At 36.0% G+C, this 22,339-nt stretch overlaps 1 protein-coding gene across 6 annotated transcripts in view; it reads right to left on the bottom strand.

Moving 5' to 3' along the window:
- LOC130830253 (multidrug resistance-associated protein 1-like) overlaps positions 1-22,339 on the bottom strand; it is an 86,437-nt gene that overhangs the window by 31,697 nt on the left and 32,401 nt on the right. For all 6 annotated transcript variants that reach the window (XM_057697359.1, XM_057697360.1, XM_057697361.1 and 3 more), the window contains 9 exons: positions 19,242-19,379; positions 17,344-17,490; positions 15,574-15,658; positions 15,412-15,478; positions 14,865-14,991; positions 10,884-11,060; positions 7,591-7,758; positions 5,901-6,063; positions 916-991 (listed from right to left, as the gene is read on the bottom strand). In XM_057697359.1, coding sequence (XP_057553342.1) covers positions 916-991; positions 5,901-6,063; positions 7,591-7,758; positions 10,884-11,060; positions 14,865-14,991; positions 15,412-15,478; positions 15,574-15,658; positions 17,344-17,490; positions 19,242-19,379 — 1,148 coding nt within the window. The remainder of the gene's footprint in view (positions 1-915; positions 992-5,900; positions 6,064-7,590; positions 7,759-10,883; positions 11,061-14,864; positions 14,992-15,411; positions 15,479-15,573; positions 15,659-17,343; positions 17,491-19,241; positions 19,380-22,339) is intronic.

Raw genomic sequence — 22,339 nt, 5'->3', positions numbered from 1 at the left:
GTAATTAAAGTCATGAGACTGGATGACAACACCAAGACAATACAGAAGAAAAGCAGTCCAAGGTCTTTATGATCAAAGAGGAATGGTATACCTATTCAGTCAGCTAAACCTCGCATGCATGCAAAGCTCCAACCTGCAACATCCACACCATCCACACATCCATAGGAATATCCAATCCTTTCCAAACAATAATAAATTCAAGGTCCATTCTTTTATTCAAGGTCAAAACTACAAAATTCTGAGCCATTGCATCCTGAAGTGTTAGCTTTCTTGTAATCCATTCCAATTCTCCATTTTTGCAACTTTGACCAGTGGCAGATCCCTATAATTCTAGCCACTTACTTTTTAAACCACTTTTTACTGTTATTCCTTTTTTTTCTTTCAGTTTCCTCTTTGCAACTGTTGGAGGGAGTATCAGGGCAAATAACTGATTAGGTTTATTTGCTTCAATCACTGTTCATTTTAGTTACTTACAAAACAAAAAAGAAGTATAATATAATAATTCAATCAGGGTCAAATTTTTATTATTTTTATTTCTCTCCTCCTTTCTCTTATAATTCTTTCCCTCCCTCCCTCCCTTCCTCCCACCCTCTCTCCCTTTCTTCCTCTTATTTTTCTAAACAGATTAATTTGGGGGATATTTTTAGCTCACACACACACAAATCAGAGTAGATTTCTTTTAGTAGAATTTGCCTAGAAATTACTGAGAGTTACTATGTCTCCCAAATTAAGTCACATACACCTCACTTAAAAACTTAGATACAACCATGTAACTTCTAAGTACAAAATTTGGAAACCACTAGGTACATTTTATCTCCATCATAATGTACATTTTTATAGGATGCATTTTAAATGCTGAAAATGTAATTAATTAGTCCCTAATCCCTGCGAGCCTGGTATTATCCTAATACTCACCTATCATTTTGCTCCAGGGTTTGGTCTCTCAGTACAGTTGTGGAGTTGATTACACTGACTTGCTTTAAAGCATGAGCTGGGGAGGAAGATGGTGAGTGCTTTTATATCCATAAAAGCAAACAATGCACAAAATAGAGAGAAATATGATGAAAGATTATGCAAGTTGGAGAATTTTTTGTGTTCTGGATCTACAGGTATACTGGGAGCCCTTCCATTTTCCCCCCATTATTTCCCTTTCACCTAAAATGTCTTGTAATGTCTTGATAAAGCTAAGACTCCACGATGAAAAAGCCTACAGGGAAATTCTTTCTTAGGCATTAGAAAGGAGTGCTAACTTATTTTGGATCTTCCACAGAAGGTTTAAGTATTTGCCCAAGAGGAACATGACTCCAGTCTTTAAAAGAAAAATGCAGTATCATCAAGCCTTATAGACAAATGCTATCGTCGTGAAAATTATTAAGAAAATACAATGGTAATCCTTAAATCTCTGTCATGTTCTTACTAATGTCACTAATAATAGCTTCGTACATGGTGGGCAATGTTCTAAATGCTTTAGATATTTTAGCTCTTATGTTTCAAAACTACCCCTGTGAGGGAGATACTACAGTTATCCTTATTTTACAGATAAAAAGCACCGAGAAGTAAAGCAGATCGCACAAATCAAAGTCACACATCTAGAACCACAAGGCTGAGGTTCAAGTTACTGTTAGTGAATTCGATGGGAAACATCTCAGAGCGAGGCAGATTTTTGTCTTTTTCCACAATATAATACTTAACCTTATTGAATTTCAGACTTCTTATCTTTGAAAGAAAGGAAGTGGACTTGGAGATTTTTAAGATCTTTTATATGAATTCTATGCTTTCTTATTTCTAGAAGTAAACATCTGGTCCTTAAACGAAACCTCTGATTTACATCAACTACCTCTGAGAAATATGGGATTCCATGTCTCACAGAACAAAAATTCAGTTTGGGGATGTTTCATCCTCTCCTGCCGAGGGCACATTTTCATCTTTATAGCTGATAATAATAATGTTTAAACTTATATATTTACAATTTATAGGACCTGTTCACATACATCATACAATTTGAGTCCCAAAATGAGCTGATAAGATAAAGAGAAGAGGTAAGCTTACCCACATCTTGCAAGGAAAAGTAAAACTCAGATAGGTTAAGTGACTTGCCTGAAACCCAAAGTTGTCAGAGACAGAGAGGGAGAGAGAGAGAAAAAGGGAAAGACAGAGAGATGGAGAGAGCAAGAGTGAGCTGAGCCCCACACTCCTTCCTGTCTGTCACACTAAGTCAATCAATGTACTTGTTCCTACAGGTTTGATATAATGTTTAAGAGTTTGATTGGCCTCTGGCATGAAACAGAGGCAGCGATGGATTCAAATTCTGCAACTTACAATCTGTCTTAACTTATTCTCTTTGTAAAATAAGGACCACGTAGCCTTAGGGGGTTTGGGGGAGAATTAAGTAAAACACTTGTTGCTATATTGACAGAATTAACACCCAAGACATCCTAGCTATCATCAGTATTATTAGTATGGGTAAGAACTACCCTAGACTAAACCTATAAGTATGTAAATTCATCTTTAGCCATCATATCTTTTTTCATAAACTCTGTTCTCACCTCTGATTGATTCTCTTATATAATATTCCCATGAGGTGAGACTTTAGATTTTTCAGAGCTAGATGGATTTTTAGGGATCCGATGTATCCAAACCAAATTATACTGTAAACTCTACCTATCTGTCCTCGGCTGTGGTAGTGAGGGTGAGAATTTTAAGAAAAGAAAAAGTGTCTGGGTCATAAGCAGTTTTAAGGGCAAGGGAGTGATAAAATTGTACAACGTTCACTTCCATATCAGCCCCCAGGACAAACAGATCTTGTTCAAGTCCTATCTATCATAAATGGGAAGAACCAGAAGAGTTAAGTCATTCTTATGAAGATTCATATAATTATTCAGTGTTAGAAGAAGAACCCAGGGCTCCTGAAATTTGTCCCATGTTTTTTTCACTATGTTATGCTGACCTTTACACCCACTTTCATGTCACATTAAGTTATTACAAATTTATAAATGGAAATATTGTGTGTTTTTAAAGGAATTCCTGAACAGACTCAAGACCAAAAAGGATAAATTGTAAAAAATAAATGATAGATCACAGATTGTCTTTATAACTGGGGATCACACTTCTCAAATCACACTCGCTGTCCATGTAACCCCTTTTCTCTAAATCCCAATAAAAATGTTCTCAGATACAATTGGATTTTTATTCACTACTTATGCAAGGAAGAGAAAGAAATTCCCCACGGGGACAGGGCTGCGCCTAACATTTGTGGGAACCAGAGCAAGAGTATAAATGAAGGCCTGCATGCCATATTTCTAAATATTTGACAGTTACAGATGGAACTAACAGACTGGTAAGTAAGTTTATCGCTTACCCTGACACACACACCTTCCCAACCACCTGGAAGACAAAGTCCAGGTGAGAATGTTTGGAGCCCTGCGAGTTCCTGTGGGCACCACGGCAGTCCCAGGGGAGGTGGTCCCAGCCCAGGCCCTTGCTGGCTTTTCTCCCACCCCAGCTCCACCCCTCACCATGTCTATGGACACCTCAGCCACGTGTTCAGGTTCTGCTAACCCTCCTCCAAGAAAAAAACATTCTTTGTCCAGGAGTGAACACCAGTAGAGCTGTCTACCCTTAGGAGGGCAGAACTAAAGAATGAGAGCCCAGGTCCTTGGAGCAAATTTATGTCATTTGGTCAGAGAATTCTCAGACTCCAAGCACCTGGAGTGGTTAAGGAGTGGGGGGATGGGAAGAGGACCCCAGATGAGCACAATCCCTTGGCCTTGGCCAGAGAGCCAGCCAGGGAGGGCAGAGCAGAGACGTAGTACAGGACTGGGTCAAACTGGCCCAGGTCTAAAGGGCGGCAGGAATGTGACACTAAATGTAACTGGGTTTGAAGTTGTTGTTTAGTGGGATGTTTTATATCAATTTTATATCAGTTAATCTATTTTTGCCTTGCTCTGTGTGGTCGCTAATAAAATTATAATATATGTGGCTGACCTTTTACAAATATCTATCTATCTAGTATTATCATGAGTAATTTTGTGCCTTTTTTAAAAAGAGGTTATGTATTTTTTACTCAGCATCCAAAAAAATCAAAATCCCAGAAATATTCACTTTAAAAAATATATTCTATTTCTAGTAAAAAAATGATCTCTACTCACCAGCTTTCTGAATTTTAACAGAAAAGACACAATAATGAATTAATTAGAAAAAGCTCAATTTACATTTTTCTAAATCTGGCATATTTCTGATGGGGCGATAGTAACATCTATTAATGTCAGCTCAACTTCAAGAATGTTTTCCATGTGTTATCGCAGAGGACTAGGATACGTAAGAAGGTACATCAATGCAGGGAAGGTATGATGTTTATTTCCAAAACTGGAGACTTAAGAGCAAATTCCACAACTTTCAAAAGTGTGTTCTATATTTTATGGCAAATTAAGTATTGGATTTAAAACTTATACATTAGCTGTTTTTAGAGCTATATTTTCCAAAGTAATACAACTTATATTTCATGTGGCCTTTAAAATAAATAGCAAAAAAAAAATATACTGGCTCATAGCATTACAAATCATCTCATTAACTCTGGGGAGGCACATTTTTGGTAAAAACAACGGAGGCAGATTCACTCAGAAGTGTTAACAAACACTATTGAGTACCTGTTATTTGCCTAACATGAGGCTACTTAAGTGCTGGGGATAGAGAAAATGACAGACCACATCCTCATTCTAGCCCTCAGAGACACTCATAGATAGATCTTTCCTGCACACTAAATATAAATTGTTACTTAGCCTGACCAAATAGGCAAGAGCTCATTTCCAAAATTACTAGCCATTAAGAAAAGACAAGGTGCTTCTTTTATTAAGAATGATCACAGCCATCTGACGAAGCATCAGATATTTCTGAATGCATTGACATATAGAATATTTAAATTTGAGAAATTAAAAAAGGAATTAAAAAAATAGTAGTGCATACCTAATGTGTATTAGCTTAGAGAAACACATCAGCAAAATGGCTTTGTTTTTTGATTTCATGGCATTAAAAAACTAAATGGCACTGATCTTGTTATAAACTGGTTTCATATCTTTCTGACCTTTACATCCAGGTAAAGTGTAAAGCGAATTAACAGATACCAGTTCATGTAGGAAATACTAAGACATAACTCTGTATTTCTTCTTTTAGTCTGAAATTATGAAGTAGTTCATTGGTTTTACAGTCATTTCTCAGTGGTGTTCTGGAAAGGTATAGAACAAGGGTCATGATGGCGATCTGTATGAGAAACCAACTATAGCTGGAAAAACATGATGGTACATCCAACTTTTACAGCTGGAAAATGACTGATCTCTGGAACATTAAACTAATGCTTGATTTCAAACATGCTTATATCCTAATTAAATAAAGATCAAACCACTTCATTTTCACAATTATCTATGAATCTTAATTTAAAATACTAGGACTATAGTAAATAAACTCAGTTGTTATTCTGTAAAAGTCAGACAAATATCATTCCCCTTTGTCATTCTTTAGATTTTCTTTTCTTTTGTTTCTCTCCCACGACATGCAATAATATGTTTTAAATATTTATTATTTATTTGACATGCATTTAATTTAAAAGGAAATAGAATGTTTAGACCCATTATATTCTAAACCTGCAATAGAGCTTATAAATCAGCTAATCTCTTATTTCATAGATGAACAAAGTGACCTTGGGGCATAACATTTTGCTTAAAAATCATAAGTGAGGTTGATTCTTAGCTGATGTGTCCCAACGTATTTGTTTCTTTTCTAGAGAAAGGAAGACACCCAGTAGCATGGATGAAGAAAAATGCATAGTAAGAAATCAGGCAATTAATGGGCTTTCAATACAGAGTAAGCACATTGTATCTTAAGTTTATTTTTCATTACGTACTCACCTTTTTCTTGTTCACTGAAGGCCTGAAGCAGATTCGTGAGATTTCTGGTTTTAGACAGAAGTTCCTGGTATGTTCCTATTTGTGCTACTCTGCCACTTTCCATTACAACAATAAGATCCATCTGTGGTAGAAGTGTGAGGTTGTGTGTCACTAAAATTCGAGTCTGAAAAAGAGTATTTTGTTCCTTGAGTTACAAAAGATGGCAAAAATAAGCTATTTTAAAGAGCTGCAATCATTATTTTTTGTCTTTATTCTTTTAGAGTATAATTCTTGGTAGGCGTCCGTTTAAGGCAGCATATATAAATACATTTCACAATGAATAACAATAAGCTGCTGGACAAAAAGAAAAGGTCAGCAAATGTTTTTAAGCCGTTAGTTCAGGTATTCTTCATTCATTAAAAAATGAATCAAATTTACAGCAAATTAAAAACAATCATAACTCATTCTTGCTTCCTTTTTCTACGGTCCTGTAGCATTACAAAAAACGTTTGATTCAAGTTATAATTCATAGTCTTTATTTTTAAATCTTTCCATATCATTGCATACATACACATAAAATTGAATGAGATTTATCTTGGGTTCATTTCAATAAGTAAGGACATTTGTCTATTATTTACTTTATATTTATTTCACCATTTTATACATTTATTTAATTTTTTCAGAATTCTCTGTATTAATAAATCTATAAACATTGTGAATGAATAAGTATGGTTTCGTGGTCAGACAAACCTTTAAAAATCTGTGCGGTTCTTAAATTGAGCAAGCTATATCAAGTCATTACAAGCCTTGAGTTTCTCCATATACAAAACAGGAATAATGATAATGCCTATCTCAGAGACTTGCTGTAAGACCTAAAAGAACTGATTTAGTGTCAAACATGGTATGCACTTAGTAAATATTCATTCCTTTCTTCTTGGTTCCTTCACAAAACAATTGAATTGTTATTAATACTGTGTTAATAGTACCAAATTATAATAAATAATAAAGTAATACTATTTTTTATAAAAGTGCTATGCATCAAAACACCATTTTTCAAAAAAAGTCAACTAAAGTAAAAACAACGCATTTTGATGTATAAATCACCTTTAAATATGGTATTAGTCAATGAGGTAATAATCACATAAGTTGTGGTCAGAGTAAACTTGTAAAAATTTCAAAATATTCAAGTTTGTCTGTAAACGAGCCATATAACATCACAGTCTTTATGTGAAATTTGACTACTCTGCTTCAACAGATAAACAAAGTATTAGAGGACTTCCTAGGTGGGGCAGTTGTTAAGAATCTGCCTGCCAATGCAGGGGACATGGGTTCAATCCCTGCTGCAGGAATATCCCACATGCCGCGGAGCAACTAAGCCTGTGCAACACAACTATTGAGCCTGCGCTCTAGAGCCCGTGAGCCACAACTATTGAACCGTGTGCCACAACTACTGAAGCCCACTCACCTAGAGCCCATGCTCCGCAACAAAAGAAGCCACCACAATGAGAAGCCCATGCACCACAATGAAGAGCAGCCCCCGCTGGCTGCAAGCAGAGAAAGCCCGTGTGCAGCAACGAAGACCCAATGCAGCCAATAAATAAATTAATTAATTTAAAAAAAGTTAAAAAACCCAAAGTATTAGAACTAGGCACAAGGCTATGTAGATTATCCTCCCCTGCCCTCACAAAAGCGTAAGTGATGCTGTGGCTACCTTGTTTTTCAACATGCCAGAGGACCCAATCACTTTCTCAAAAACTTGCTTTCCAACATGAACATCAACTGCAGACAAAGGATCATCTAGAAGGTAGATGTCGGCTTCACTGTAGACAGCTCTGGCCAGACTCACTCGATGCTTCTGGCCCCCACTTATGTTCACACCCTGAAAACGAAGCAGGGGAAAAAACAAAACAAAACCAGAGGAAATACGTGTAAATCTCAAAGCACATATAGTTATGTCCAAATTCTCTTCTGTAGCAGGGATAGGTAATAACTCAGGACTAACCCTCCAACCTTTCTTTCTCCTAAAATTCCAAAAGCCCCTATTTCCTAGTGCCACTAATTTGTGCAGGTTAACCGATATATCTGCTTTCTCTTAATTGTTTGCTTTCAAAAGTAGATACTAACAGTTATGGAGAAAAGAATTTCCAGTTCCCTAACTCTGAAAAGCCGTGCCTGTGGAATACTTAAGAAGATTTTTGGCTGCCAGCCGTGTACTGACACTGGTGATCATTTTTAAATTGACACATAGGAAACTGAGAATAATAGCTAAATTACCAAAGCGGTAATCAACATGTTCTATTTTCTTCTGTAGAAAGATTAGTACAAGTCTTGTTGGCAAAAGCACAACTCTAAGAAACAAGAATAAGGAATATACATCACTCTATGTGAGAATTAAAGTCGACTGTACATCCATGTATAGAGAATTATGGGGTCAGGCCCAATTTACTTGATTTGTTTTGTATTCAGTGTTTACAGATCTGGTTTAAAAGCTCTCTGTGCAGCACAGAACTTAGCCAGTGCCCTATAATTGTAAAATGCCATTGCTTCTTTGCCTTTCTCATCCTCCTACCACTCAGCAAATATCTCCTATATTCTGGGTGCTATGCTAGCACTTGGGATTTATAGGTAAATGAAACTGAGCCTCAGTCATGAAGAGGTCACATTTTAGCAGGGGAGCCAGGAGTTACAAAAGGGGAGCCATGAGTGAAAAAAATGTATACAAACTAATGTGATACTACATATGTGAGTATACGTGTGTGTGTGTGTGTGTGTGTGATTATAACAGCCCCCAATTCATGGGTTTGTCATGACCATTTAATGAGTGTAAAATACTTAGGACAAGTCCAATACCAAGTACAGACACAATCAACATTAGCTATTATCATCCAATCACTCTTCTCTCCAACCCATCCTCTGACTTGTCATCACGTATCTTGTAATTATGTTATCATCTTGCTTACAAATCTTATATGCCCACATCTCCCTCATCCCATCATTCATCAGCAACAGCAAATTCCTTAGTAGAAATCTAAGATACATACATTCTGATATTAACTCATCTTTCAACCACTCACCCAATGCTGCCCTCAAGTGACTGTGACCTACAAGCAGACTAGCCTGCCTTTTCATATCTGGGCAGAGGTTGTTCACTCTGCTTGGGTGCCCATATCCTCCCTTTTCCACTCAAAAGCGACTAACTCTAAGTCCTCTCTGAAATCAATCTTCTACCCAGAGTTCCAAGTAAAGTGATTCATTCCCTCCCTTCTTGTCTTAAAGTGTCCTGTTTACTCAACCATTGTTAGAAATGGTAATACCCATGTCAGTGTCTCACTCTCCTATGTGCTCCTGCCTAGTTTATCCCTGCTTTCCCAGCACATAGTGTCCGAGTAAATATTGGTAAAGACAATTGATAATATAATTTGCAGAGATCCAGTTGATTGCAATCCCTTGAAAACAGGATGATTGATAACTCTTCTGCTTACCCTAATATCCCTCATTGCAGAATAAGGGCATTTAATAGACTGATAACTATTTGTGCTCAGTTGAAGAATGCCAAAGAGAAAGATGAATAAGAGTGAGGAAAATTCTGCATTCGTTTTCTTCGTTGTCTCATAAACAGCTTTTCAAATATTCAATTACATGTTTATTTTAAAGTACATCATCAGATTGAGAGAAATTTAATTATAAAATATAAAAAGCAGAATTTATAAGTGGCAATAACATTTAATGACTATGTTAAATCTATACTTCACATTTTGAATTGTTTCCAGTTTAATATTTTAGTTACATACTATTAGCTATTTCATAGTATTAGAGATTGACTTTATCAGCATAATGCTCAATATGTATCAATAAGTTTGAAGAAGAAGTCACATTTCTGATTAATTTTAGCTATGATGCCCTTTTGCCTAGGGATAGTGAAGATGCCAGAAAAAACACAGAAGCTTGCAAAAAAATTAAATCTACTTAACACTTTGAGAAAATACTTCTTCAAAGTAACAGGATATGAATGAAACCAATGTAAGTCTAGTTAAAAAGTAAAATTTGCCTCATCCTAGATTTTATTTTTTAATTTTTATTGAAATATGTTGATTTATAATGCTGTGTTAGCTTCAGATGTACAGCAAAGTGTACACCTTAGATTTTAAATATTTCTACTTTCTACAATTTTGTTCTGTAGTTTTCAATTTATATAACAAGACAATTAAATAACATGAGGCTGAGGTAAAAATGCCTAACAATGTTATGCTAACGCTCTTCTCAGAAATTCAAAGCACTAAGGATTATTGACTTATCTTTGTAGTACACATGAATCTTAGGCAGAGGCTGCTTTTGCATTCATGCTTAATTAATGGAGATTTTAGTCACAGGTTGGGGATAATCTCTTGGGGTTCATACTTTGGCTCATGATATCTTGTGTTGTTTTGTTTTATTTTTAACTCCAAAACACTGGGCAGCATAATGACTATTCATTAATGCGATGAAAATAAAATAGAACAAAGAATACGATGCCTGGCCAACAAGTTCCTCTTGAGCAGGAATGTGCAAATATGGGACAGGTGCCTTAATGACAGCATCGTCTCAGAGCCTTGTTGGAACCTGGCCTTGGTGCCACCACTGGAGACTGGGGCTCTATTGCTACTGTCCTAGGCTTGACTTTGTGTACAAGAGATTCAGGAAGAAATAAAACTATTATTTCCTCATTAGATAGTGAACAGAATTATGCCAGGAACTAAGGCAAAGTGTTGACTTCACTTGGTGGGCTTTCATTTCCCCATTTGGATACTAACAACAGAATTTCCTGCTGATTTTTAATCTGTTTTCCAAATAGACAATCATAAATAATTATTTGTCCTTAATATTGCCATCTCTTTTGTAGAAATTCTAACATGACTTTTGAAAATTATAGCTGTATAGCTCTTCAAGACCTCAGTACAAGGGTTGTAAATATTTTATTAGCGCATGAATGGAATGTTATTCCTGCATAACATATATTTTCCTTACTCTTTCTCCAATCTCAGTTTGATCTCCATTTGGTAACTGCTCCAAATCGGGAAGGAGAGCACAGGCTTCCAAAACTCGTTCATAAAGCTGCTTCTGCATGACAGAGCCAAAGAGAATGTTTTCTTGCAAAATGCAATTCTGAATCCAGGCCTGCTGGGAAACATAAGCCACAGAGCCCTAAAAGAGAAATAAATAAAAGAAATACTCTTAACAAGGGAAAAGGAGAACTTGCATGCACCACATTAAAGGAACATATTTAGTCTGTGGTTTTGCTGTCTTTAACTTAATTGAATTTTAAGAAAATTTAGATTATTTCTTAAACATAAATATATTGTGTTTACATTTTATTATCTCCCATTTTAATCCTATATATTTTTATCAGAGGCCCCTTCATATGAGTTACTTTGTACCCTTTATTTTCACTCTAGCTTCTGTCAAAGTTACCTGTCTCTGGTGGGATTTTCTGGAAGCAGACACTGAGGTTATTAGTCAGCTCTACCTACCCTAACAAGGTACCATGAATTGGGTGGCTTAAACAACAGAAATTTCTCTTCTCATAAGTCTGAGATCAAGATGTTGGCAGCTTTGGTCTCTCCTAAGGCCTATCTCCTTAGCTTGTAGATGGTTCTCTTCTCCTGAGTCTTCACATGGCCTTCGCTTTGTGTGTGTGTCCTAATTTCTTCTTCTCATAGAGATATCAGCCATATGGGATCAGGGCCCACCCTACTGACCTTATTTTGACTTATTACCTCCTTTAAGACCTAATCTCCAAATAGTCACATTCTCAAGTAATGTGGGTTAGGACTTCAACATATGAATTCAGCCCATAACACTGAATTTGGGGTGCAAGTTGTTTATATGGGATCAATTCTCACAAAAGGAAAGGAAGAAGGAGGATTGTAGAGAGGGAGAAGTCACACAGTGATCCGGATCCCACAAAGATTTGGTCAACCCTCCAGAGAGCTGTGGAGGTGTGTCACTCAGCAGAGTTGTTCTCTCTTAGACTGAACTGGCCTGGCCTTTGAGAGTGGACCCCAGGAGGCCAGCACAAAGGCGCTGATGTGCTGTAGGTACCCCCAAGGCTGGGTCGCAAGCCCTTCCTAGACGGGGTTCTGGGCAGCACATCTTTGTCTGCCACTCACTGCTCTTGAATTCATTTTTTGATAATTTTATGTCTTGACATTATTCCTGAATATGACTCTGATGCATAAAATATCCCTTTTACTAACCTTGTCTTCTAAAGGACTCCCAGTATTTGAATTAGAGACTCACCTTTCAATCTGCCCCATGGACTCTATCCAAACATTGATTTGAGTATCTTGACTATTACGCACTCTAAGAACACCACACATTTAAAGCACTTTCTGACGTAGACTTGTGTGTAACTACCAGCCTTCTGATTTCTACCAACTGCTTTGAAGATCAAAGATTAACTTTTAATTCCTCCTTATTGAGAGTGTAAGACACAGAATGGCTTTTGAGCCAAAACAATATAATTCTGATCTGACTTGATCTTGAACACAAAAGTAATTGCTCTTAAACTGCGTCGCTTAGTGAATAATCTTTGATTAGGATAGCATATTAAATCAGTCCTTGGGTGATAAAGATTCTGAATACTTGATATACTTTAGGCAAGATAAGGGGAACAGAGGGTGAAGAACACGGGAGAGAAGATTGCAGAACAGGGGGAAATGGTATATAATATAAAACAGGAACTAAATACTGCATTGAGAGGTATGGACTTGATGTTGTGGCATGACAGGAGCGGAAACAAAGTTGATCAATTTTCAAAGAGATGCAAACTTTTCCTTTTATTATCACTATAATTATAATTTGCATCTCAAATACAAATGAAAACATGATTTTGTTTCATTTCATTCTTAATAAAACTACAAGAGAAGTTTTGCTAATTCAAAACTGGACTCTAAATCTCTGATGTTCTATCAAAGAACACTGCATACTGGATACTCTGTGTGAATGATGTCCGATGTAAGCCTCAGAAACTGAGACCACGGGATCTTAGCATTTGAACGTTGTAATGATATGCCTCCAAAAAGTGAACGTGTGAAACCTTGAGAAACAGAAAGATGTAAACAAAAGCACTTTATAAATGCTAAATGTTAAGTTGGTCATGCCATTATTATGACTATTACTGTAAAATTAGAGATAACCAGGATGACAGATATGTTTAGGATTAGCAATATTTTTGGGAATAATTCAGAGTGGCATCTCAAATCCTGCCACTGATCCAGACCAACAAGCTTCCTAAAGAACAACATGGCCCGTTATATAGACAGATAATACTGTTTCTCTTCAACAACCCTAGCTTAATATAAACAAAGTGTGTCCTCTCTGCTTTATGATTAGTAAGAGCAATGTTACGGTTTCTGTTATCACCACGAACACTTTCTTAATTACGAATTCTCAAAGGTATCAGAAATAATCTTTAAATCTTACCATGACTGCCTCAACAACCATAATGAAGCTACCAATAACCATAAGAATTCGTAGGGAGCCAGCTGACTCTGTGCCAAGAACTAGCCTAGGTCTTTGCACATTATCTTATTCAATTCACTCCTTAACCTTTTAAGCTTATTATTACCATTTACACATCAGGTGAAACCTAGAATTGATATTGTTTTTATACTGATCAACTCCTAATTATTTTTCAAGGTTAAATAAAAGGCTACGTACTTTCTGATCATTTTTCTAACTCCTTAAAGCAGAATTTGTTGTTTTTTATACTGTTTCATTTTAAAACTCTGATTTAAATATTTGTTGCAATTGATCTTAGTATCGCCCTAACGAGACTATGAACTCTGTAAGAAGAGTAGCATATCCTATTCATGTTTATTTCCCTGGTCCTAAGTGCTAGGCACATAGTAGGTGCTCGATAACTGCTTTGTGAAATTAGCCAAAGAAACTGAACGATAATGAAACCAATATGGCAAGAATTATATTTTTAAAGGATACTTACTGGCCTAGGAAAAGTTATAGTCATCTCAATCAATAGACAACTGGCTGATTGTAATCATTAGGAAGAGCATAAGGAGATAAAGATAGTATAATTAAAGTTAAAAAGTAGTGGTATTCATTAAGTGTAATCTTATCAGAAAAAGTCCTAGAAATCATACTTGATTCCAAGCTAAGAAATAGTAATGCTGAGAGAGAAAAAAACAAATAAAAAATAAATCACTAAAGAATTGGAATCAGGAAAGATATAAAGACATGAGGAAAAATATATCATGAACAAAAAATAAAAAGATTTGGAGTTGATTTTTCCTGCAGAGGAAAACTGTGTAGACACTAGTTTCAGATCTGTAGAGCTTCTCCATCTTATCAGATGAAAGAAGGAGCGACTAGGTAGTATTTTACCTAAGAGTTAGTTAGGTCTAAGGAAAAACTCATTAGATAGTCTAGTATTTCAAAGAAGAAATAGCTGATGAACTTGTTGAATTCTTATTCTTATTGACCTTTAAGAATAGAACAAATGGCTGGGAGTAGACCTCTCCATAGTCCAAAGGCTTAAATTTAAATGTAAGCTATTAATATTATTATTTTCCTGAGGTTTTTCTAGGTCAAAGATCCTTCTCATGAGCAGCTACAAGATTTCTTAGAAATGGAATGGCCGTAATTACTTAGGAAACATTGCAATGAATGATAATTAGAAACCTAATCAAATTACATTATAAATCACATTCGTTTCTCTATAATTGGTTGCAATTTAGTTAATATCATCAAACAATTACCATAAGCATCCCTAAATGATTTGCTGAAGTATCTGGAGGACAGAATGCTGTTACTAATCCATCCATAGCTAATCAATTTCTGTGGAAATTCAAATGTTTGTTACAAACTAGAAATGCTCATTAAATACTTGCATCTTCAATTCAACTTGATAAATTCTTATTGAAACTAATGATGTGCTGGCTGTAGCCTATTACACTAGGAGATGTGGAAAGAATGCGTTGTTGACGTTACCTTTCTTTGGACTACTCCTTGAAGTTTCTCCATTTCCCCCAGAATGGCAGAAAGCACAGATGATTTTCCAGACCCAACCTGCCCTACAACAGCCACTAAAGCTCCTTCTGGAACCTTTATGTTCAAGCTGCATGACAAGAAAAGGAGAGAGATGACACAGGAAGTTCTTGTTATAATTGTTTCTAATGTATACTCCTAGACAAGTCACTGTGTCACTGTATCACTGTACGGAGCATCATCCCTGAAATTGCTGCTATTCACATTGTCCTACATTATTCTACAAACACCCAACCTTTCAAAATGCAAACAACAAATGCTGCAAAGCAAATAGAGGAAATGAATAGGGGAAAAGAAAAGGAGAAAAAGAGAGAGAGAAAGAGTAAAATAACCATAAAAACGAAAGGTGCAGTGAGAGGTTTCCAAAAAAATCTTGTAAATTCCCACAGATTTTATTTTCTGCTTAAAAATTCTAAAAAATAAAAATATGGATCATTAAAGTCAATGCTAAACTTTTTTTGTTTTTAATTTTCCCCAAACCATGACTTACTCTTTTAATACTGGAATCCCTGTTTTATCCCAGGAAAAGGAAGCATTTGTAAATCCAATGGCATGATCTAGGAAGAAAAAGAAATACAAAAGTGTATCTTAGAATCACTTGTCTTCAGCTCAGAAGTCGAATGAATATTGAATACAAAGAGAAACTGCTGACCTCCTATGTAGTTTGTTTCGATGCTCTGAGGAAGAAGTTCCTCAGTGCTGAGAAAGTCTTCCAAACGAACCAATGATATTCTTGTCTATCAAAATAAATGCAAATGGAATTTTTTGGATTTCAAGCAGAAGTCAAACTAAAAAGTGTTTATTGTGATTTATAGTATGATAAAATTTTTGATGCAAATTGATGATATTGATATAAATATTCACCAAGTGTAATTGCATTGTTTTAATGTTTATATATAAGTCCATCCATAAAGGAAAAGAACAGTTTCAGGGATCAAAGATCAAAACAAATATCATGTGCAGGAAAGCATGAGAAGAATAAACCAAAATTCCTCCTCAACATTCTGGTAAAGACATAATAACTAATTAATTAATAATTATAGAAAAATTAGTTTTTAAAAGCAACTTCAGGATTGTTGAATAAATTCTACTTCTAAGCATAGACTTAATGATAGTTTTTGCAATAGTAACATTTAGTTCTAGTAAAATAGCTATAAAGTGTTCAGCTACAATTAGGATAAATAGAATCATTATTTTTCCCCCTGAAACTGACTTGCATGAAACCTCTAGTACCTCACTTTATGCTAGGAGATGACTATTGTCGATGGATAAGATGAACTGGGCTGTGGTTTTGTTTACCAAGTGTGTCATATCAGTATGAAGAGCTGGTTCTTTCTTGCTTCCTTTCTTTTTTTTTTTTGACAATTGTTCTCCTTATTTGTTTAGCGACTGTAGTGGCATACCACTAGAAGTTGGAAAACACTTTGAGATACCAGACCTTTAGCTAGATTCTAATTTCAAAAGCAAAACAGAACTACTACAGTACTTTAAGAATGGTATTTTCTTTAAAAGAAGTGTGCTGTGAAACAAGTGTTAAAAGCATCACATCAATAGTACTTTTAGGCCCTCTGTTGGCCATTATTAGTAAAATAACATGAAAATAGTATGTAACAAAAATAGCTTAATTGGTATATACTATAGAATTATGTTAGTCTTCATTCAAATAACTTAAAAATTAAAAGGCAAAGTTCTTAGATTAAAGAGCTGGTTCCAGTAAGCAAAGATTCACTGTGTTTATGAAGCCAGACTTGAAAAGGATTTGATGCGGGAATGCCCAAATCTAACATCCAAAAAATTTAACTGAGAAAATCTCAGGGCAGAGGGATCAAGGGACTCACTTCTTTGGATTCCCTACGGTTTTAGCTGCCTTCTACTCATTATAGCATCTAAAGAGCGTCCAGCAATTGGAGATTACAATAAAAGCAGGCTGAACCAGATACCTCATACAAGGTTTGTTGGCAGACTGATATCATAAATGCACTTTTCTCCCTGGTTTATTCATTCAATACAGATGAAATGCTGCTGAACCCTGAGAGAATTCATACCCAGCTCTGTGCAAAGCACCTAGTTAAAAATTTTTCAACTGAAAACAGAAAATGAACCCTTTGAAGGCATAGTGTCAAACACCGAATTTTAAAAAGCTAAATAAAAGAAACTAACACTTAGCAGAGAAAACACTATCATATACTGAAATACTTAAAAGTCATTTTTATAGAAGAAAAGCACAGGCAAAGAAGATATGATTCCTTCCATTCTATAGTGTTCCCTATTGCTCATTAATTCAAAGAGGTTAATTTTGAAAGCTGTGTAAAACAACTACAAAAAGTGAAATTAAAAAAAAAAAAGACAAAGAAATGAAATATCCAAAACCACAGATTTCAGTAGAGGAATGATTCTCAGTTTAAGGATGCTTTGAACCCACCTGGACCACAGCTGAGATCACTATTGGTAAATCAAACAGAGGAAGTCTCAAAATATTAAACAAAGACATAGATGTGAACACTTTAGTGGCTGTTAAAATGTTTCCTTCGTCCAGTAAGAAATAGACACCAAATGTTGCCAGGGACACCTTGAAAATAGAGATACGTTATTTTCTTCAATTATTCAATTATGAGTCAGAGACTCAAAATTAGGAATTAAAATTTTAATAACTTGTATTGTTGTTGTTTACCAAAATTCGGTACTATTCAGTACTATTACTGAAGAATATGAAATAAATGTTTAATACAGATCACACAATTGTGTATCTTAGATAATGACATCCTATAAACATACGGTCCAGCTCCCTTCTTTGACAAGTCATATTTTTACTAGAGCAATTATTTCCATTTAAAAACATATAGCAGTTTATCTTTTTTTTCAAAATGGGGAAGTTTTATGAATTTATTCTCCAGTGATGTGTGCATACATTCTGTCTCATATGCAATAATTATACTTTCTGTGTCTTAATATTAACTGAAGAAGATATAAATAAATCATGGCGGCTAGGATTTATATTTACTCATATAAGTTTCATTTGGAAAAGGCAGAAAAGTTGATTTATGCATGAGAAGGTATTGACTATTTATCACGTACATAGGACTGTCTTAAGCAAATGCTTCTTGGACATTTTCACTAAAGTATTCCAAATGTAAAATATTGCTTTTACTTTCATAATACCCACATGTTTGTTTAAATAAAAAAATAATAATATTTTAAATTGATAACAGGGGAGACACATAGAATGTTCCCTGACCACATCACCACTGACAGTGGCAACTTTGGTTAAAACTGATGCTTCAGTTATATGCAGTTTTCTTCTCCTTTGGCTTTCACCCACTGCTTCGTATCTCAAGACAATTAATTTCATTTTTTAAAATAAATTTATTTATTATTATTATTTTTTATTTATTGGCTGTGTTGGGTCTTCGTTACTGTGCGAGGGCTTTCTCTAGTTGTGGTGAGCGGGGGCTACTCTTCATTGTGGTGCACGGGCTTCTCATTGCTGTGGCTTCTCTTGTTGCAGAGCACAGGCTCTAGGCGCACAGGCTTCAGTAGCTGCAGCACATGGGCACATTAGCTGTAGCTCACGGGCTTAGTTGCTCCATGGCATGTGGGATCTTCCCGGACCAGGGATGGAACCCATGTCCCCTACATTGGCACGTGGACTCTTAACCATTGTGCTACCAGGGAAGCCCCTCAAGGCAATTTACACTCTTTAAATAGCATGAGATTCCCAATATTTGAATGAAGTGATAGAAAGAGAATGACCTCAATTCATATCAATTTACCTGCAAATACTAATTCTACTACTTTGAGGATGTTTCCAAACTATTTCCATTTCCTCTTGTTGAAATGAGAAAAGTAATGCCTAATTATTGCAAGAATGCAATAAGGCAATGCATATAACTTGTCTGGTACACAGCAGAAACACTCAATAAATGTTACTTCCCTTCCCAACTCTATGTAGTGTGCCTTTGGGTCTTGCTTAAAAGGGATCAATCATGAAGATCAAAAAATTTTAGAGCTAAAATGGAACCGTGAGATACAGGTTATATTTTGTAAGAATGAGAATGGTATATGTTCAATCTACGAGAAATTTACATAGATGTAAAATCTTATTGTATACAAAAAATACAGACCAATGAGAATGCACCAAAAACATTTACCCTTCGTTAAAACTTTCATTCTCTTATCTCTATAGGTTAATGACTGCATTTTTTGAACATTTAAGTTCAGATATAGAAGATTTCACTTTGGACCCCTTAATTCCAGGTAATCTGAAGGTGAATCTGCAAATCAAATTGGAAAATCAAAACAGGAAATAATGCACACACTCACCAAGAATGGAATGCAAGTTAAAGTCAGCATAGAAAATACAGCAAGATACCCAGCTGATTTTTGAACTTCCAATTCCTGTTCTCGAATTTCAATAATCTTCTTTTTATAGGAGGGTTCCCATGCATAAAGTTTGAGGATCTGTAAAGAAGCCAGACAATGACTATTCGATAGTCAATATCACAGAAGGAATAAAAACATGCAGCCATACAAATACTTTGGCAATATCCCAGCTCCTGGCACGAGCTCCAGAGCAGTTTCTGTTTAGCTTAATCCTGTCAATTTTCCTGCTGGTCCAACTCTCAATTCTGTTCTCTTCCCACTTTTTTTTTTTTTTAATTTATTTATTTTATTTATTGGCTGCATTGGGGCTTCGTTGCTGCACACGGGCTTTCTCTAGTTGATGCCAGTGGGGCTACTTCATTGTGGTGTGCGGGCTCCTCATTGTAGTGGCTTCTCTTGCTGTAGAGCATGGGCTCTAGGCACGTGGGCTTCAATACTTGCGGCACATGGGCTCAACAGTTGTGGCTCATGGGCTCTAGAGCACAGGCTCAACAGTTGTGGCACACAGGCTTAGTTGCTCTGCTGAATGTGGAATCTTCCCAAAGCAGGGCTCAAACCTGTGACCCCTGCATTGGCAGATGGATTCTTAACCACTGTGCCACCTAGCAAGTCCCCCACTTCTTAATAGCTTCTCTCCCTGGCCTCCCAATTTCTTAAAAACTGGTGTCTTGAAACGTCAAGTCATTTTCTGAAAGGTTACTGGTGTTTTGAGATTGTAAACTATTTTCTGAGATGGAAAACGTGGAGAAGTAGAATCATCCAGTGGCTCACCACATGTTTTAGCGTGAGATAGACCTACATTCAGATTCCAGCTTTATCTCTTTGTGATGATTAATTTCATGTGTCACTTTGGCTAGGTTGCATTGCCCAGGTGTTTGATCAAACACCAGTCTAGATGTTGCTGTGAAGGTAGTTTTTAGATCTGATTAACATTTGACTCATTAGACTTTAAATGAAGCAGATTATCCTCCATTAAGTGGGTGGGCCTCATCTAATCAACTGAGGGCCTTAAGAGAAAAAACTGAGGTTCCCTGAGAAGGAAGGAATTCTGCCTCCAGACTCAAGACTGCAACATCAACTCCTGCTGGAATTCCCAACCTGTTCAACAGATTTCAGACTTGCCAGCCCCCTTAATCATAAGCCAATTCCTTAAAATGAATCCCTATCTATCTATCTACCTATCTATCTATCTATCTGTCTGTCTATATATATATATGTCTATCTATCTTATTAGTCCTGTTTCTCTGGAGATCCCCAATAAACTCTCAGCAGCTCTGTGAACTCAGACATGACCCACAGCTGTTCAGATACTTTGTTTCCTTATTTGTAAAATGAAGATGAGAAATCTTTTTCTTGAGGTTTATAAGAATTATATGAGGAAACAGATATAAAGTAATAAGCAGAGTGTGTGACACATAGAAAGTGTTCAATAAATGCTAAACTATTATCATTATCAGAGACAGGCTTAATGACACCTGTTTTCAGACTCCAAGGATGCAAACTGCTCACATCTTTAAACTCTTCTAATTGATTGCCACTTGGACCTCTATCAATACTCTAGTGTCTTCACTGCTTGGACTGCTATTTTAAATCTTGAATTTTGTTTAGATCGTGAGGAAAATTTCTTTTATTTTATCTACACTGTCCTAGTCCTACTGATAATACATATTTCCTTTTATGAATATCAATACTTAAACCCTATAAACATACATCAGTCTACTTTCTAATGGATGCAGGGGCTCTCAATTAACCCACCAAGAGGTGCAAGATGCATCTGGATCATATACTTTGGGGATGTGTGAACTTATTGAATAATCTGAGTTAAATCTCAGAGCTACTTATTGCTATTCTTAATTTCAGATGAATAAATGGATATCAGTCTCCTTTCAGGGTATCTTCAATCTAATGATGTCTTTTCACTTCAGTAACTTATATTTTTGTAAAAATGCTACGCAGCACAATGCAACATATTTATTGATTCTAAGGTGAATCAATGTGTGCATATGATGGGTTTATTCTGTGTATGTAATGATAGATGCACCAAACAGAGGGAATGTCCTATGCAGTTTTAAATGTCAAAAGGAAATTCCATGTGAACTCTGCAAATTTTGTGCTTTAGAAAAATATGGTAAACTACAATTCAAGTGCAATAGGATTTTTTTTAAGCTCTTTATTAGAGCTGTGCTGGTTTACACTCTTGTGCCAGTTTCTGCTATACAACAAAATGAATCAGCTACATATGTATCCCCATATCCCCTCCCTCCCGTGACTCCTTCCCACCTTCCCTATCCCAGCCCTCTAGGTCATCACCAATCATCGAGCTGATCTCCCTGTGTTATACAGCAGCTTCCACTAGCTATCTATTTTACATTTGGTAGTGTATATATGTCAGTGCTACTGTCTCACTTCTTCCCAGCTTCCCCCTCGCCCCCCCCAACCGTGTCCTCAAGTCCGTTCTCTACAACTGCATCTTTATTCTTGCTCTGCCACTGGGTTCATCAGTACCATTTTTTTAGATTCCATATATATGCATCAGCATACAATATTTGTTTTTCTGGGATTTTAACTAACATATACAGAAGGTCTCCAATTTACAATGGTTCAATTTAGGTTTTTGGACTTTAGGATGGCGTGAAAGTGATACTCATTCAGTAGAAACTGCACCCCCAATTTTGAATTTTGATCTTTTCCCAGGTTGGAGATATGGGGTAAAAGACTCTGTCGTGGTGCTGGGCAGCCCAACAATCCAAAGGGTAAACAACCAAGACACAACCATTCTGCAACCATATTACCATTCTGTTTTTCACCTTCAGTACAGTATTCAATAAATTAATGAACTTTTCACCACTTTAGTATAAAATAGGCTCTGTGTTAGATGATTTTCCCCAACTGTAGTCTAAGGTAAGTGATTTGAGCATGTTTCGGCTAGGCTAAGCTATGATATTTGGTATGTTAGGTGTATTAAATGCATGTTCCACTTACAGATATTTTTAGCTTATGATGAGTTTATCAGGATATAACCCCATTGTAAATTGAGG

Source organism: Hippopotamus amphibius, chromosome 10, assembly GCF_030028045.1.
Source record: "Hippopotamus amphibius kiboko isolate mHipAmp2 chromosome 10, mHipAmp2.hap2, whole genome shotgun sequence".
Taxonomy (NCBI): Eukaryota; Metazoa; Chordata; class Mammalia; order Artiodactyla; family Hippopotamidae; genus Hippopotamus; species Hippopotamus amphibius.
Note: the sequence above shows the minus strand (reverse complement) of the source record. Positions and strands in the feature narration are given on the sequence as shown.